At 46.0% G+C, this 17902-nt stretch overlaps 1 protein-coding gene across 2 annotated transcripts in view; it reads left to right on the top strand.

Annotated features, from left to right (window-relative positions):
* SPOCK1 (SPARC (osteonectin), cwcv and kazal like domains proteoglycan 1) overlaps positions 1–17902 on the top strand; it is a 549728-nt gene that overhangs the window by 510946 nt on the left and 20880 nt on the right. For both annotated transcript variants that reach the window (XM_036848672.1, XM_036848671.1), the window contains one exon: positions 17694–17810. In XM_036848672.1, the coding sequence (XP_036704567.1) occupies positions 17694–17810 (117 nt within the window). The remainder of the gene's footprint in view (positions 1–17693; positions 17811–17902) is intronic.

Raw genomic sequence — 17902 nt, 5'->3', positions numbered from 1 at the left:
ACATTTAGGTCTTTAATCCATTTTGAGTTTATTTTTGTGTGGTGTTCTAATTTCATTCTTTTACATGTAGCTGTCCAGTTTTCCCAGCACCACTTATTGAAGAGAATGTCTTTTTTCCATTGTATATTCTTGCCTCCTTTGTCATAGATTAGGTGACCATGGGTGCTTGGGTTTATCTCTGGGCTTTCTATCCTGTTCCATTGATCTATATTTCTGTTTTGTGCCAGTACCATACTGTTTTGATTACTGCAGCTTTGTAGTATAGTCTGAAGTCAGGGAGCCTGATTCCTCCAGCTCCTTAACATGAGACTCTGCACTGTAAATCACCAAAGATAAATAGAATGTTTGCCAAATGAATTTCTCCATGAAACTCTTTTCTGGGAACATCCATGCACTCCAAACTCTGGGAAGTGCTGCTCTGGTCTCCAGCAATCTTTTCAGAGCCTCAATGGACTGTTTTTATCTTAGGCCTAAAAAACTTTTAAAAAATCACAAAATAATGGATATTTGTTGATTGTAAACAATTAGACAACATCAACAGGCAAAAGACAGAAACTCAATAGAGAAACCTCCCACATAACAGACCCATTTTTAGTCTTTTATTGTATATTTTCCCATCTCTGACTGTCTCTGTCTGTCTCTCTGACTCACTACATGACTCACTACACTACCCATTTTGTGTTACAAAAGTGGGATCAGTCCATAAATACCTTAGTATTCTGCTTTTTTTTCACTTAACATATTGTAAACATTTTGTATGTCATAATATCCTTCTTTTCATACTTTTTAATGGCTTCTCAGTTTTCTAGCATATTTGTGAACCATAGTTTAATCCCTGTTATTGGACATTTGTTTCTAGGTTGTGTGTGTGTGTGTTGTAACCACTGTAGTGTTGGTAAGAATACAACTAAATCTTTGTAGCCATCTGTGCTTGCTTAAGTCTCATATAAAATCTGCTAAAGGGTCATAATTTTCAGTGTGTGTTCTTCATCCTGAGCCAGAACCCTAATTAGAACCGACTCTTGGGCCATCCATACCATGTCTCTAATGATTAGATTGACTCTTTTGTGGCCGCCTGGCTGAGGGTACAGGATCAGAGTCAGACAGCCTTGGTGCAGACCCTGACCCTGCTGCTTAACACGTCACTGACTTTGTGGTGTTTATGTAACTTCTTCAAGCCTCAGTCTCTACAGCTATAAAATGGTAATGATAATAGTGCCTCCCTCAACGGGTTCTTGCAGGGATTTACAAGTCTATCACTTGGAATGGGGATGGGGTGTGTGTGTATTTGGGAGCATGTTGTCAGGGGTGGGGGGAGAGGATGGGAGGGGGAGCATTGGGTACCAGAGACCAGCATGACTTCCGCAAGCTCAAGATGCTCCTTCCCCCACTCTTCCTCCTTTTCCGGCAATGGGGACCTCTTTTCAAATGGTAAGAATGCAGCACACAGTGGGACAGACATGGCTGTGGCTGTGACCTGAATGTGACTGCTGGCTCTACCCTTTATTAGCTTGACCTGAGACATGGAATGTAACTTCCTTCTGGTTCACAGCTTGGGAAATGGATATTAATGAAACTCCCCACCTCACAGAGAGTTGGGGTGATGATTCAGTGAGGTCATGTTTGTGTGTATAGCACTTGTCATATCATAAGCACTCAGTGGCAGCCAGAAAAGAAGTCACTTAACCTCCCTAACCTATTTCTATCAGTAAGAGAGAAGTAATAGTAACGATTTTGATGAGTTATCACCAGGATTAAATGAAGGCAAGGTGCTCTTATGGTTCTCAGCAATAGTAGGTATTTAATATATGGCAGCTCTTGGAACATAGTATCAGTACTGGTGTTAGTATTGATGAAAGCAACGCAGCCAAGCTGCCCTGGTGATTTTGTCTCTTACAGTCAATGGTGGGCTGTTCGGGCCCTGCAAGTTAGTGGGTCCCTTGGAGGCAGTGCCTGCGGACACGTGCAGCACCTTCACTTTGGTCTGCAGGCTGGAAACCCTCAAGTTCAGGCACTCTAACCTGCCCTGTCCAGGAGTTCTGAAATCCGCAGTGCTGGCTTGTAAGGTTGCCCTGCGTGGAGTGATAACGTTAAGTTTTCAGTGCAATTAATTACTGATGAGATACTAGAAGGGACTTAGGCAATAGGTCTTAGTGGAGAATAGAAAAGATAATCGGTTTGAGGGATGCTTTAACTCTTGCAATTCTTTTTGAGCTAAAGGTACACCTAGAATTCTCTCTGTAGGCTCAAGGAGAAAAACATATGCTGGGAAATTGTGTGAAACCTTGAGTCACAGAGGAACTGAGTTTGAAATGCACGACCTCATCATACCATGAATTCAATCTCAAAGCACACCATGGGCTATAGTTCTTCTGAAGTCCTTAGAGACACCTTAACACCACTTCAAATTAGACCTGTTCAAATTCTGCTTATGCCCACCCCCTGCTCCACAGTGTAAATCATTATTTTCCATTTGTATCTGAGTTCAACTATTCTTACAAACCAATAATTCTGTTCCTTTCAGAATGGCTCTATTGCACTAAAGCTTCCTTGAAAGGTACCTTTGTTTTCTTCAATGCTCTGAAGTGTGAAGTCTACATAATTTGCTAAATGTATCATGTTTACATATGCATAAGCCAGTTACCTCCAAATCACCATTTCCTGCACTATTGGCTGAACGCTTAAAGTAAATGAAGCTTAATTTTCCATAAGTGGTGTTCCATGTTTTCCAAATAAGCTCACGGAGACACAGATAAACTAAATTACTTAGTGGTAACTATCCAGACAGGAATGAGAAGCCAGTGCTGAAACAAGCCAAGTGCGTGGAGTCCTTCTTGCATCTTTCCATCACAATATGCAAATAAATAGGACAGTGAGATCCCAGGGACCCCCGGATGCTGCCAGGCCGGCTGAGGTGTTAGCAGGGTGGGTTAGCGCCAATCTGTAAGCCCGTGAGCCAGACTTCAGCCTATGGAACCCTGAGCTCAGAGTTGCCAGGGTTTCTGGTAATTTCTTTTCTTGGATAGGGGGAATCAGTATGATATCTGTGATAGAAGAATAAGCCCTCCCTTCCCATAAGCGAGTCGGCGTGGGTGGAGTAAAGAGCACGGACTAGAATCTTTTGGTCCTGGGTTCTAATGCCAGCTTTGGCCTTTACATGTGTGTTGCAGGGAGACGAGGTGAGAATGGGCAAGGCCCCAACCTGTCTAGACCTTGGTATTCTCAAATGCGAAGTGGAGGTCATAGGATCACCCTCCCAGGACTTCCTGAGGCTTCACTAAGACAGTGTGTGTCTTTGTATATAGTTAGTGTCATAGAGTCGGGCACCCATGTATCTCTCCCGCCTCTTCCCCCACCCAAGTCCAGTCATCTTCTGGCTGGAAGTTATTTGTCTTGGTGGTAGTTATAACTCTCTCCCTCATCCTCAAATGCACACACCGGCATTTTCTTATTTGACCTCCTCACCGTGTTTATTCCTGGTACTTTTATGGTAATGGGAACAGTGTTTTCACTTAGCTCAGAATATTCAGATTACTTCCCTTGTACCTTCTGCACATATGCCTACCTTTGACCAGACACTCTGCTGGGAACTGCGGGTGAGTACAGATGTGACTGTTGCAGAATCTTTGCTGCGTTGGCTCAGGGTCCAGGAGGGGTGACAGGCTGTGACATAGCACATAAAAGTGGAATTCTTTTAGTATAGGGCTCTGGGGACACCCCATGAAGGGGCGGTCGAACCTTCCTGGGGGGGTAGAGAGAGGATTCCACAGATGAACATATATTGGAACTGAGCCTTGGTTCTCCAGCAAAGAACATTCTGGGAGAAAGGTCTTTGTCATTAAAATTCCACAGATACAGTGAATGGAAAACGTTGTCCTTTTACAAATAAGGAGAGGGGAGACTGAGCACCAGGCAAGGGCCATGTCCTAATCATCTCTGCATCCCCCCGTGTGTCTGACTCAGGGAGTGCTGAAATTGAATTTAGACCTGCCCAAGGTCACAAGGCAGGATGGAGGACAGCACACAGATCGTGTTGATTAAAAAATCTGTGTTTAGGGATTATTTTTCCCCTTTGGGTTAAAAAGACAACTTGGTTGATACTAAGTTGATCTTAGTATCAACTATTCTAGGTTGATTTTCCCTGGCTAATGCTGTGCCTTTTCAATATGTAGATTCAGTTCTTCTTTTATTTTAGGAATGGTCTAATGAATTGCATTTTAAACATATGTCCTGTTCCATTGTTTTCTTTTGTGTCTTCACAGGCTCCAGGTATGCACCTGTAGTATGTCCTTTGCCTCCTCTCTATAGCTGTCTTTTGCTCTCTAATCCTTTGTAATCCCTTATTTCCTTTCCATGTTGTTCACTCTTCTCATTTCCGGCATCCTTCTCTCTTAGTGAGTTTCCCACAGTGTCCTCCCTTGTGCTTCTTCCAATTTGGCTTCATTTTTATGATGATTTGGGTTTTTCTTTCTCCTCCTCTCCTGGGACCTAAATGCTCACATGCCATCTCCTCTGTGGTCTCTTCATCTCTTCTCTGAGTTCTTGTATACTGTTTTATTGTCTTTCTTCATAAAAGTGATTGTTTTAATTCATGGTGTCATACTCGGTACACATTTTCACCTTTTCCATTTTTCTGCTGAGTGTTCTGTGGTAAGTTTTGTTTTGCTGCTCTTTTCCATAATTTTCGTACATACATATGGAAACTACATACGTATATATAAAATATCAACATGACAGCATCTTTTAAAAAATATTGGAGTACGTTAGACTTTAATGGCCTACCTATTCAAAAGGGAGTCCTATGGATGAAAGGGGGGGGGGGAACCCTTCTATTTTTGTAGCCTTCACAATCCAAAACAACTCTGCTTCAGTGTCACCAGTGACAGATGGCTTCCTGCTAAAATGGCTCCTCTGTGTTTCTTTCTGTTTCTATGAAACAGATCAGCCTCAAGAGGGTTTCTCTCATCAGCTGTCTCCGCTGCTCTTGCACTTTGGAGTGCCTCTTGCCAACAGGAAGAGCAATGCTGTGAGCATTTTCTGAGACCTGCTGCCCCTAGGCCACTACACTCTTTTCCTGCTTTCTTATTGGTTTTCTTCTACATGTATAGCTTCTGCTTGATCTGTGCCCTGTCCTTTCTTCAGATCCCTTAGTTTTTGCTGAACAGGAAATGCTTATCTATCACTTCAGGAGGAGTCCGTCACTTATCAGAAACATATTTTTGATATTTTTTTACTGGCCTGTCTGGACATTATACTTCCATCTGGGTGGCTTCTGCAATATTGTTCAAAGCTAGGGATTATATCTCTTTTCTAGTTTCACTGAAAATGGAATTTGTGGTATTTTTTCTGTTTACATTGTTGATTATATATGATATTTAGGAGGGGAACAGGGAAATTGCTAGCTGTGTCATGCTGCCTTGTTAGATACTAGATGTCTAAACAGGCAATTGTGATCAAATATAGAAGTGTTTCTAAAAATAGAAATAATAGTAGCTACTATTTCATCTTTGTGCCAGTCACAAGGTCCTCTGTGAGTCCAGAGGAGGTCCCTTGAGGCTTGGATACCATCATCTTATCATGTCAAGTCACTATACCCATTTGTGCCCTAAGTCTTCCAGGGTAAGGTGGAGACAAATTTAGAGTGAGTTGCATAACCTGAAGAGTGAAAAGAATAGTGAGTCAGACACTGAACCTGGCAAGTCTTGGAATAGCTTAAGACACCCTTTATGGCTTCAGAAGGCAGCTCTTCCTTAGACATTGCCTTATTTATCCTGGTCCTCTATCAGTTTGTCCACTAGAAGCATGAGAGTGAAGATGCCAGGATGCGTCTGCTCCAGGCATCTCCAGGATCATTCTGTCCTGGCCTCAGTTCCAATTGGGAGTTTTCAGTTCCAGCTCCCACCTCTACCCTCTTACCCTAGACTCCAACTACAGTACCCCTGGAGGTACTGCTTGACCTTTGTCACAGGAAGAGGGTGGTGCTACCAATCTTCCAATCAGCCCCTATACCCATGTCACCATCCACTCTAGACCAGGAAGGGGAGGAGTTCTGGGGAAGGACTAAGAGGAGCTTGTGGTTTTCTGTATTTGGGCTAAATCTACTCCTGGTCCCCACCTAATCTGATGTCCCCCTCTCACCCACAAATTAAAGAGGCCATCTCAGGTTCCATACACGTCCCAGGCCATTCGCATCAGATCTCCGTCCCAAGCTACGTCCCAGGCCATTCGCATCAGATCTCCGTCCCAAGCTTGGCAGTCATGGTCTTCTGCCAATCCTTTGTGGCTTCCTGTCCCATTAAATAACAAAGTTAATGCCGTGTTTAAGGGTAAAAACATACATGCATGTATTGGTTCTTTAGGTATTAAAAAAACACGGAAACTTAAATTATGTTTAAAAATGCCCAGATTTGGACGTTGAATTTGAACAGATTACACTGGACACAAATTGCCAGTTAGGAATGGAGATTCTTCTTTTTTTTAATTTTTTTTTAATAAGCAGATATTCATTTTTAATTCTTATTTATTCATTTATTTATTTTTGGCTGTGTTGGGTCTTCGTTTCTGTGCGGGGGCCACTCTTCATCGCGGTGTGCGGGCCTCTCACTATCGTGGGCCTCTCTTGTTGCGGAGCACAGGCTCCAGACGCGTAGGCTCAGTAGTTGTGGCTCACAGGCCTAGTTGCTCCGCGGCATGTGGGATCTTCCCAGACCAGGGCTCGAACCCGTGTCCCCTACATCGGCAGGCAGATTCTCAACCACTGCGCCACCAGGGAAGCCCCAGAGATTCTTCTTATATGTACCTTAAAGATATGTTTTCTGTTATTAAAACCTCTTGCAGATACAGGCTAGTATCAGTCCTGGAATAGTAAGTGTTACCTGGTCAGAAAATGGTCCTTGGAATGCACGTAAGCATTTATATAATGTGTAAAATAATGGAATATCTTTGAGCAGATACACAGAAGATTTTATATATACACACACATTTATATGTTTGATTTTTATATATGTTTATGATTTAGAATTAGAGTGAATTATGCTAAAGTTGGTGTTTAATTCGAGCAGGGCTAATTTAAATATAAATCAGCTGTAAAAATCAAACAGTCACTTCATTTCAACTGGCTTCCTCATTATTTCTAAGACCTGCCTGGAATGTCTTCTCCTTTTCAAAGTCCTCACCGCACATGAGCCTCAGATGAGGTCCCGCCTCCTCTTAGAAGTCTTCCCTGACTGTCACCAGCCATTTGAGCTCATACATTAACAAACACAAAGTGACTTGCAGACACTGAGTCTGCCTCTCTGCGGTGGGATGACCCAGGCAGGGACTGACCCTCCCCATCCCTGCCCCTTTCCCAGGGCTCTGCCCACTCCCACTGCTCTCAGAAGTCCAGGTGGAGGCTGCATGCCACACCTTGTCCTGAAGCATCTGCCATTGCTGATTTTAGGTGAGAACAGATGTCATTTTTTCCGGCTTAGTCTTTATTAGTTGAGGACCTAGGAAATCTGGTTGGCTATGAAATCCTTTAGTAAAACTGCTGTTTTCTGCAGTACTGCTCATCTAGTCTAGTTTCCCATGTAGGGAAATGCCTACCCACTGCCTGGGAAACACAATTAAAGCCAGAGTTGGCATTTTTAACCAATATTTTGCATATTCAACATTTTGTTTTGCCCCAGAGTGTGGAAAATCTGTGGATCTTATCAGAAGCTTTAAAAGCTTATTTCATTGAGCTAACCTCCCTGCTCCAGATTATTCAGGGGGGAAAATAAGTGCTACTCCACTAATGCACATTTACAAATGTTGTGCAAGTTCTAAATGTATTTCTTTTTCCAGGTGAAGGATTATCATTAGAATCAAGAGAACCATTAAAGTCTCCTCAAATCTGGTTACTAAGAATAGTCTTAAGGGGTTTAATAGGGAAATCTATCTGTCTTTTCTTGTAGGTTGTACCATTAATTAGTTTAACTCATCTTCCTCCCAGTTTAATGTCAGTATCTTAAGCTCTTTCAAAGGTTGCTTTTTAAAAAGGACTTTATTAGTGAGCTCCTGAATAATGGGGCCCTAGTTCCTTTGCTCATGCCTGTCTTTACACAAAACGATGCACTCTCTAAGGGTGAGAGAACACGCATGTATATTGATGTTTTAGGCACTGAAAAGTAAAAACTGGAATTACATATAATAATGCAATTTAATCTGAGCAGGCACAACCTGGCTCAAATCTCTGTTAGATGATCTCCAATTAGAAGTGGGGATTCACCTTGTATGTGCCTTGAAAATCCCGTCAGGAAGCCCTGATTGTGTTTTCTGCCACTAAAACCGCTATGGCTGGGAGCGTATCTCTTAGCCTCCCAAGGGTAAGTGCTACCAGCCCTTGACGTTCCTCAGAAGAGGAGATGCCAGTGGCTGCCTGCCGGTTTCTGAAAGCTTCATCTTCACGGTGAATCCCTACCACAACCCCATGAGGCTGAGGCTGCTAATGTCACCATTTTACAGATGAAAAACCCGACGCTTGGAGAAGAGCAGTGACTTATGTGAAAAACAACCACTTGTACACTGGGAGCTGGTGTTCAAACCCAGGGCTGTCAGACCCAGAAGCTTGAACTCTTTTTTAATTTTTAAAAAAATTTGATTGAAGTAGAGTTGATTTACAGTGTTGTGTTAATTTCTTCTGTACAGCAAAGTGACTCAGTTATATATTCTTTTTCATATTCTTTTCCATTATGGAAAATATCACAGGATACTGACTACAGTTCCCTGTGCTCTACAATAGGACCTTATTGTTTATCCATCCTATATATAATAGTTCGCCTCTGCTAATCCCAAACTCCCAATCCTTCCCTCCCATACCCGCCTCTCCCCCTTGGCAACCACAAGTCTTTTCTCTATATCTGTAAGTCTGTTTTTGTTTTGTAGATATGTTGATTTGTGTTGCATTTTAGATTCCACACATAAGTGATACCATATGGTATTTGTCTGTCTTTCTGACTTCACAGTATTGATAATCTCTAGGTTCATCCATGTTGCTGCAAATGGCATTATTTCATCCTTTTTGATGGCCGAGTAATGTTCCATTGTGTGTGTGTGTGTGTGTACATTTTCTTTATCCATTCACCCGCTGATGGACATTTAGGTTGTTTCCATGTCTTGGCTATTGTAAATAGTGCTGCTATGAACATAGGGATGCATGTATCTTTTCGAATTATAGTTTTGCCTGGGTATACGCCCAGGAGTGGAATTGCTGAATCATATGGTAATTCTGTTTTTAGTTTTTTAAGGAACCTCCATACTGTTCTCCATAGTGGCTGCACCAATTTACATTCCTACCAACAGTGTAAGAGGGTTCCTTTTTCTCCACACCCTCTCCAGCATTTGTTATTTGTAGACTTTTTAATGATGGCCATTCTGACCGGCATGAGGTGGTACCTCATTGTAGTTTTGATTTGCATTTCTCTAATAATTAGCGATGTTGAGCATCTTTTCATGTGCCTATTGGCCATCTGTATGTAGAAGCTTGAAGTCTTAATGCAGTGCCAAACCCCTGTTTGTATTCAGGGCAGGGAGTGGGGTTCTGACCCCTGTAGTCAAGTGCGTGGTCTTTAACTTGTGGAAGAGGGTCTCCCTTGCTTATGGGGCCGGAGTAGAGGCGCAGGTGCAGGCACCAGGTGTCGTGGTGTGTGAGCAGATCAAGTGAATGTCAAATCAGGAGAACTGGGTTTGAATGTCCGTTTTACTGTTGACCATCTGTAGGACCTTGGCAATGTTGCCTAACCTCTGAGAAAGAGCAGGGGAGTATCGTATCTTACTAGCTGGCTTCAGGGGTTGTTTCATGTGAAAATACCACACGCATGATCTGGATTCCCATACTCTTCCACTTGGTGGATCCACAAACACAAATAATCTCAGAGCCGCTCGTTACCGAGTGCTGAACACTTAAATCTGTTCTAGTCCAGTCCTCCCATAATGCTGCGAGCTTGTTCTGTCATCACCTCCATTCTGCAGATGAGGAAACTGATGATTGGAAAAGTCACCTGTCCAGTCTCAGCTAGGACGGCAGAGCTGGCTTCAGAGCTCAGCTCTTTCTCCAGAGCCTAGTTACTCTCTCCTGCCTCCCTGGGATTCTTTTAAAGCAGTATGACTGGTTATTGCTCCTAAAAACCATGCTAAGCAGAATCAACCAACCCTCACCTCTTTGAGTTCCAGCTGATTGGCGCCCACGTTCCCAAGGGAGCTGTAGCCTTGCTCCTCCTCCCTGTCTTTCAAGCTCCCGTGGAGTGTAGCACCCCCTGCTCAGCGTTCCTGCACACTCCCCCCACCAGCACTGGGGCACTTGCCGCGTGCTAGATATTCAGCGGCACGAGGGACCCAGTCCCTCTTGGGAAGAGGAGGCTGAAGGCTCCCAGCAGCATGAGGATGCCAGGGTAGAAAGAAGAGGCTGGACCCTAGGCAAGGCGGTTCAGGAACACTTCCTTGAGTCGATCCAGTCCAGGCTCTGCCCAGCATCTATTTCGGCCCTGAAGAAGGCTCAGCTGGACCTTTTACAGAAGATGCTAATTGCAAACACTCTGAGTGCATCGATCCGCTGCTGCTCTGATTATCTAATTATGCACAACAGCACCTAGAAGGGCTGAAGGAGATTAGTTTGAAAGGACCAGCACCAGGTCTCCATTTCTGAGAGGCCTCCCGGCCTGCTCCAGAGAAAACTCCAGTCTGGCCCAACTCTTTAATTACCTTCAGAGGCACTAAAGTTTAAATTACATTCTTATTGTTTTCATATTAGCTTCTGCCTGAGTCCTGAGCTAAGCATTGGTGAGGCTAGGGTTGGGGAGGGAGGGTCCATATGACAGGCAGGGTGGTTTTCTCATTTGGCTCTTTAGTTGCAAGATTTCATGAGTTTCAAGAGTGTACCGGTAATTGGTTCCCTAGCAGAGGCTTACAGATATCCTATAATGCTTGCGTGTCGGATTTGGCATTTTCAGACATACCCAATTGGGTGTTCAAATGTGGCTTCCGTTAGGATTTGTAATGCACAGACACACTCACGCTTGCTCTCTCTGTTAGATATTAACACTGTAGCTCTAAATGCAGAATGTCTACGGTCTGTCCCCACTTCTATTTTTTACCTCATCTCTAACATATTTTTATACCTCGGATTGTTTCCTTACCTTCCCCTTTTCTAATCCTCTAAGAGGGCTTTGCAGCGTGTCATTCAGCCCCCAAAGTCAGCAATAAGCCGAGATCAGCTTGGAATACCAGTCATCACCCTTGGGAGCACTTTTCAAAGGAGCACAGGTTTCCCAGCTCCTCTCTCTCCCCTTCCAAAGACTTTACCTCTTTTGAAACTTCCTCAGTAGCCCTTGGCTTTGTCTGAAGGAAGACAGAGGAGCCAGGGAAGAAGGGGTGATGGGGGCAGGCAGACGCTCATTCAGTGAAGGAGCAATCCGCTCTCTCCCCCAGCGGTGCTTACCTGGGCTAACTTCTCCATAGGCAAACACTCATAGATCAGAGCGCCCCCCTCCTCTCTCATGACCCCACCAGGGCTGCAGTGACCCTGTCACCGCTTTCTACCCTACGATGTTGGCCACAGTGCATCCTTCTCCCTCCCGTCAGCTGGGCCACTCATGATGCACTCCGGGCTTTGTTTCAACACTATCTGCATTCAGAGCCCATCGCGCTTAATACCCCTTAAAGCTTCAGGCCTTGTGGAGAGGGGAGAGAGTGCCCAGGTAGAAAAAGTGATTTCTACATTTTCTTTCCAGGGCTATATACCTTCCACACAGGCTGCATGTGCCTTATGTACACTTGCTTATTGCATTCTGTTCATATTTTCCAAACAGACAGGGAAAGCCCACTGGGAGAGCCCTTACCTGGGCCCTTCTCTGCCCGAGCGCTGTGCTTTCCTTGGGGAGGGAACTGTCTTCCTGCACATTTGGAGTAATGCAGTGGCCCTGTACTTTCCTCTAAGGAAGCCCCAGTGGCTGCACAGGTTACACATGCTTCTGGGAGCATAGCAGGAAGGCAGCAGGCCGGACGCAGTCCCTCCAAAGATCCACTGTTCTCACAGCAAAGCTAATGAAGGTGGGAGCCTGCACGCTCCCTCCCTCCTCTGATACTCAGCTAGCTTCCTCCCATGAACTCTGCTGGCAGAGCTTCCTTTACCTGTGAGGGCCTGATGTTTCGATTTTTTTCAACCCAGAGCATCATGGACCGAGAATATTAATTGCCTCAGTTAGTACTGGCTACCCACAAGCCCAGTCAATCCAAAAAGCTGGTCCAGGACCCAGGGGCAGCCCAGCAAGATAACAGCCGAGATCCAAATCCTGTCGTCTCTGCCACTTGATAGCTGTTTGACTTGGGGATTTTATAACCACTGTGTTCATGTTTTCTTTCAATACATATATTTTGAACAACAATTATGTACCAATCCTTATGGTAAGTGCTGGGAATATCAGGTGTGGGGAAATCAGACCAATCCCTCCCATCATGGAGCTTTTCCACCTGGAGGAAGGCAGCTATATATTACAACCTGAATCTCTTGGACTTGTACTGACCCACCTACAAAATAAGGAGAGGAGAGATGTCATTCTTTATATCCCAGGCATCTCCTCAGGCTTTTTTTTGAAAAAGCAGAAGAATAAAATTCTAACGTGTTATGCAGACAGACAATTGGGAAATGGGAAGGGGAACACACATTTATCAAGTCCCTGCTGTATGCCAGTAACTGTGAGCTATGTTTTATTGATAGTGTCTCATCTTACTCCATGCAGTGAGGCTATGAGCTAAGCTTTATTACGCCATTGTGCAGATGGACAGACTGAAGTTTACAAAAGGCAGCAAGACAACTGTTATACCCAGTTAATAACTATGCGTTGAGAGCATTCTTTTTTATTTGTTTGTTTATTTATTTATTTTTGCCTGTGTTGGACCTTTGTTGCTGCGCGTAGGCTTTCTCTAGTTTCGGCGAGCGGGGGCTACTCTTCGTTGCGGTGCGTGGGCTTCTCATTGCGGTGGCTTGTCTTTGTGGCGGTGGGCGGGCTTCAGTACTTGTGGCACATGGGCTCAGTAGTTGCGGCTCACAGGCTCTAGAGCTCAGGCTCAGTAGTTGTGGCGCACAGGCTTAGTTGTTCCGCAGCATGTGGGATCTTCCGGGACCAGGGCTCGAACCCGTGTCCCCTGCAGTGGCAGGCGGATTCTTAACCACTGTGCCACAAGGGAAATCCCATTCTTTATGCCAGGAGCTGAGGGCATAAGGTGCTGGGCCGCAAGGGCTGAGGCATGCCTCGGGGCATGTTTTGTGCTGCTATGATCTAGAAGGGGAGATAGATAGACAACTGAGCCAGACGTTACAGGTGTGCTGAGTGCCATCTGAGGAGCAACACTTCGAAAGCATTATAAACGGGAAAACTCACCCGGTGTGAGGGTTAGAGAAGTCGGAGAGAAAATACCTTTAAAGCAGAGATCTGATGGAGAACAGGCATTAGCAAGACAAAGAGAAGAGATGTGCTCCAGGGGGAACAGGTGTGTGGAAAGGACAGTGAGGGCAGAGCCTGGAGGCCGAGGAGGAGAGACTAGCGATGGATCACATAGAGGAGTTTGGGTGAGCAACTGGGAGCCTCTGGAGTAGCTAAGTGGGGAAGCGACTTGATCAAATCTGCATTTTAGAAAGATCACTTTGGCTGCTGTTCGGCGAAGGGAACGTGGGAGCAGGACGGGGAGACCGATTAGGAGTCTGTTACCATTGTCTTGGTGGCGGGAGGTCATGGTGGCACCATGGGCTGGCAGTGGGTAGCAAGAAGCAGGCAACTTTGCGGGGAGTCCAGGACATCAGGCCCAGGTGTTTGCCCTGAGGCTCTGAGGGCCATTCTCTGACTACGGGAGGAGGCGGGGATTGGGGTCAGTGGATCTCCGAGACGCCGCCAACACACCAGCCACGCTGGGCAGACTGAGATCATGGAAGGAAGATGGAGACTAACCTGTAGGAACAGGAAGGCAGATATGGAAAGACTGAGGAAGAGGATGCTGGGCAGAGACGACTGGGAGGATGATAGCAATTAAAACTGAGCTGAAGCCAGGGCTGGGGGCGAGAGGGAAGAGAATGGAGAGTAGGAGGGCAGGGCGCTGACTGCGCCCACCACTTGGGAAGCTAAGGTAGTGGACAGGGATCCAGTCCCGGCCTCTGTGACCAAGCCAGATCCCTTCCCAAGGCAGAAGCATCTTTCCCTCTGATGATCTGATGCCGGTTGCCTGAGGACCTTGCTTCTCTCACCAGGAGTGGAGAGACCGTCAGACACCCATCTAGAAATCACAGGAGTTGCCCACCTCCAGGCAGAGTGTGAGACGGCAGGTGGATGTGGTCTTATGGTTTCCTCCACACAGAAATTACTTTTCCCCCAGGAAGGAACCGAGTGTGTGAGAGGTACCCTTCGGGTCACCTCTTTCTCAAAGCGTTAGTCCTCCTTTCCGACCTTTATCAGGGGCTGTAATAGGCATCTTAAAAGGCAAGCGCTTTTCTCCCATTGCCAGCCTGTTATGGCTAGAATACCAAATCTGAGCAAATAGTTCTCTGTGTGCTGTCGTCTTTGATTATTTTTTTTCTCTGGGATATATCTGGCTCCAGGCAGACTGTGCCTGACTTTCTCCTTGTAAGGACCATTCGGTTGAGGACACTGTGAATGAACAGGGCCCAGTAATTGAGCGCCTCCTATCTCCGATTCAGCTTTCTGATCTCTCTCTACCCAGGCCAGTGGCGTCCTGCTTGAGGACTTCTCCCTGAGCGACAGATTTCCTCCTTCAAGACTCCAGCCCCTGATTCCATCAGCCATCCAAAGCCTGTGTACTTTGGAAAGTCGGCTGGGAATTTAGCCGTCTTCTAAAGATATAGATTAACTGCACATCTGTCAGGGTTTAGTTAAACATGACTGACTAATTTATCCTGCAGTGTGAGATGGGGATTCATTTCCTTTGCAAGTTGACTTGGCAATTTTCTCTGCTCAAAGAACATTTAGAATAGATGGTGTGCATGGCAATCAGGAAGAAATAGATGCTATTAATTTTCCATTTTCCAAATGTGAGATTGACTGTAGAGCCCATTCTCCTCGGAAAAGCAGACCACATCCTCTCCCGTTTAGAGCTGTGCACTGTCTGAAAAGTCAGAAAAGAGGGCCTTCTATTCCCCAGAGGGTCTGATTTGGGGCCGATAAGCATGTTAGTGGGGGCCTGCGCCCGGGGGCCAGTCCTGGTACCTGGCAGAGCCGTGTGGCGCCTCCATCAGCCACAGTGCCTCCTCCTCCTATTTGTGCACGTGGCTCAGCATGAGATGCGGGTTCCCAGCTTGAGCGAGCTTGTGATCTCCTTCCTCGGCTAATCTCCACAGATTGGAGGGAAGGACGGGAGGCACAGGCTTGCGTGTCAGGATATCATGATGGACCTCCAAAAGCTGGAAATCCCAAAGGGATAGCTAACTTCATCCAGCGCTCGCCATACAACGTTCTGCCGTGCTGGAAATAGTCTGTATCTGCTCTCTCCCAGATGGAGTCATTCGCTAGCTAGCCGAGTGTGACTACTGAGCACTTGGAATGGGGTGGGTGCAACTGAGGAGCTAAATGTTGACTTTTATTTCATTTTAGTTAATTTAAATGAAAATAGCCACATATGGCTCATGGTAACTGTGTTGGATAGCACAGGTATGTGTGTTCACCTGTTTCCTGTGTGGCCAAAGCCAGTTGTGTTTAGGTATATTTGTCTTACTGGTTTTCTGAATGCTGTTCTATTTGCTCCAAACCTACCGATAAGTTGTCAATTTAAAAATAAAAACACTCATAGAGGTAATAAAAATCATAGCTGGCACATGCTGAGTAATTACTATATACCATGTGCTTTGCTAAGCCCTCTAACACACCTCATCTAATTTATAGTCACATAATGATACCCTGAGTTTACGGGTGACGAAACAGAGGCGCTGAGGGGTTAAGTGGCTGGCTTGAGTCACCCAGCCAGTGGTCCAGCTGGGATTCACAGCAGGCAGTGAGACCCCAGAGCCCTTATATACCCTGCTGCCTCTCCAGACGGTCCTCAGTGCCATTGCCTGCCTGGTGTTTTAAGATACAGTCGTGTCCTGGTTGTTGAACGCCAGGTATTGTCTTCAGGTCGTTAGCAACCTGCGTATAAACAATGGCCACACACTCCATGCTTTACAGAGTTTAGCTCTGGCTCCTGGCTGGAAGGAAGGAAGCAGCTATACACGAGTGCACTGAGGTTGCACAGACCCAGTCTGGGTCTGCTCACCACCTCCCCTCAGATGGAGGGCAAGAGAGTCCTTTCCTGCCTGAAGGCTGGGAGGTTTGGCTCTTGTTCTCCATCAAGGACCAAGCCCCAGGCTCAGGAAAGATGGTCTTTCCTGAAAGCAGACATGAACTATAAAAATGAGGAGAGGCTCTGCATAGTATTGTCTCCTGGAGGGGATTCATCCCTTTGTCACTCAGATGGGGGCTGGTCGCCTCAGTTGAGTGAGAGCCCGCACTTAGTGAAGGCTGGATGGGAGTTTGAGTGAGACCCTCTGCTCATCCGTCACTACCCCCGTGCCTTCCACTGGGGTCTCTCCGCACTGATAGGTTCTAGCCTTAATCTACATCTTGTCAGCACCGTGAGACATTCAGAACCTGGCTCTGCATTGTAATGTGGCTTGCTTGGCTTCACAGCCTGACTCCTGCAGCTTTAGAATTTGAGAAAACTGACAGTTGTGGGGTTCACTTCTTATTTACTGAGGCTTTACCTCCTCAGTTCTCTAATTCCCGTCCCTCCAGATGCGAACAACCGCTAAATGCATTGCTGGTTTTTCTGCCTCTTGGGAGTGGCCCACTGCCTGGACCCTTTGTCAGAATTCTCAGCACCCAGAATTAGGGTAAAATCAGGCAGCTAGGGAAAGTCAGCTCCCTCCTCTGCACCATTGTCTCTCCTTTGGGGATTTCTCTCCTCCAGTCTTAGCTCTCTATGAGACTGTCAAATAGCCTGCACCCACCTACCCATCCACCCATCTGGATTTTCTTCTTGGTCTCAGGAGTATTCGTTGGCCTTGCTCTGTCATACCCCAAAAGATGAGCCGGATAGCTAAAGATGGGCTGCATATAGAAAGGACTCTTCCAGGGACAAGGCATCCATCTGTCCACAGGGGAAAGTCAAGTCAGTCTGTTCAAAGGCCGGCAACATAAGCCACATCCACAAACCCAAACATGGGCTTAAAGCAAAATTGAGAGTCGCCCTTACTGGGATCTTGTGGTGTCCCAGGCAGCCTTTCCCTAAGAGCATTAGCTATTCCTAAATGTTAATCTCTTGGCATGAGTTCAGTGGAAAACATCTTCTCTGGCAACTGCAATAGCAAGTTTGATCGGGTTAGCAAAAGGGACCCGTGACGGTCTTTGGAGGCTGGTGCATGATCGCGAGGCCATCCCAGCTTGCTTTCAGAGCGCCAAGGCAGTCCAAGTTCAGTTGTGCGTGGTGCTGCTTGCCATGGGCGTCTCGGCTCTCACTTTGTCATACTCTGTACCTGTGAGAGCAGCATCTTCGGGGCGTTTTCACAGTGGCGTAAGGAGCTGTATCCTGGTTGGAGAGGAAGGTCTGTTAGGAGCATCCCACGTCGAGAGTAGAGAGCTCAAAAGAGGAGAAGGCCCACAGACTCACTGTTTCTTCCATCTGCTTTTCTCCAGCCTGCACGGACAAGGAGTTGAGGAACCTCGCTTCCCGGCTCAAAGACTGGTTTGGAGCCCTTCATGAGGATGCAAACAGGGTCGTCAAGCCCACCAGCTCCGACACAGCCCAAGGCAGTAAGACCGCTTTACTCTCGCTAATTTATCTCATTTTAAACACCACATTCCCTCCTCAGTTATTGGATGTCGTTGATGGACCACCCCGAGAT

The sequence above is a fragment of the Balaenoptera musculus genome, chromosome 3 (genome assembly GCF_009873245.2).
Source record: "Balaenoptera musculus isolate JJ_BM4_2016_0621 chromosome 3, mBalMus1.pri.v3, whole genome shotgun sequence".
NCBI lineage: Eukaryota > Metazoa > Chordata > Mammalia > Artiodactyla > Balaenopteridae > Balaenoptera > Balaenoptera musculus.
This window is presented reverse-complemented; position numbering and strand designations above follow the sequence as displayed.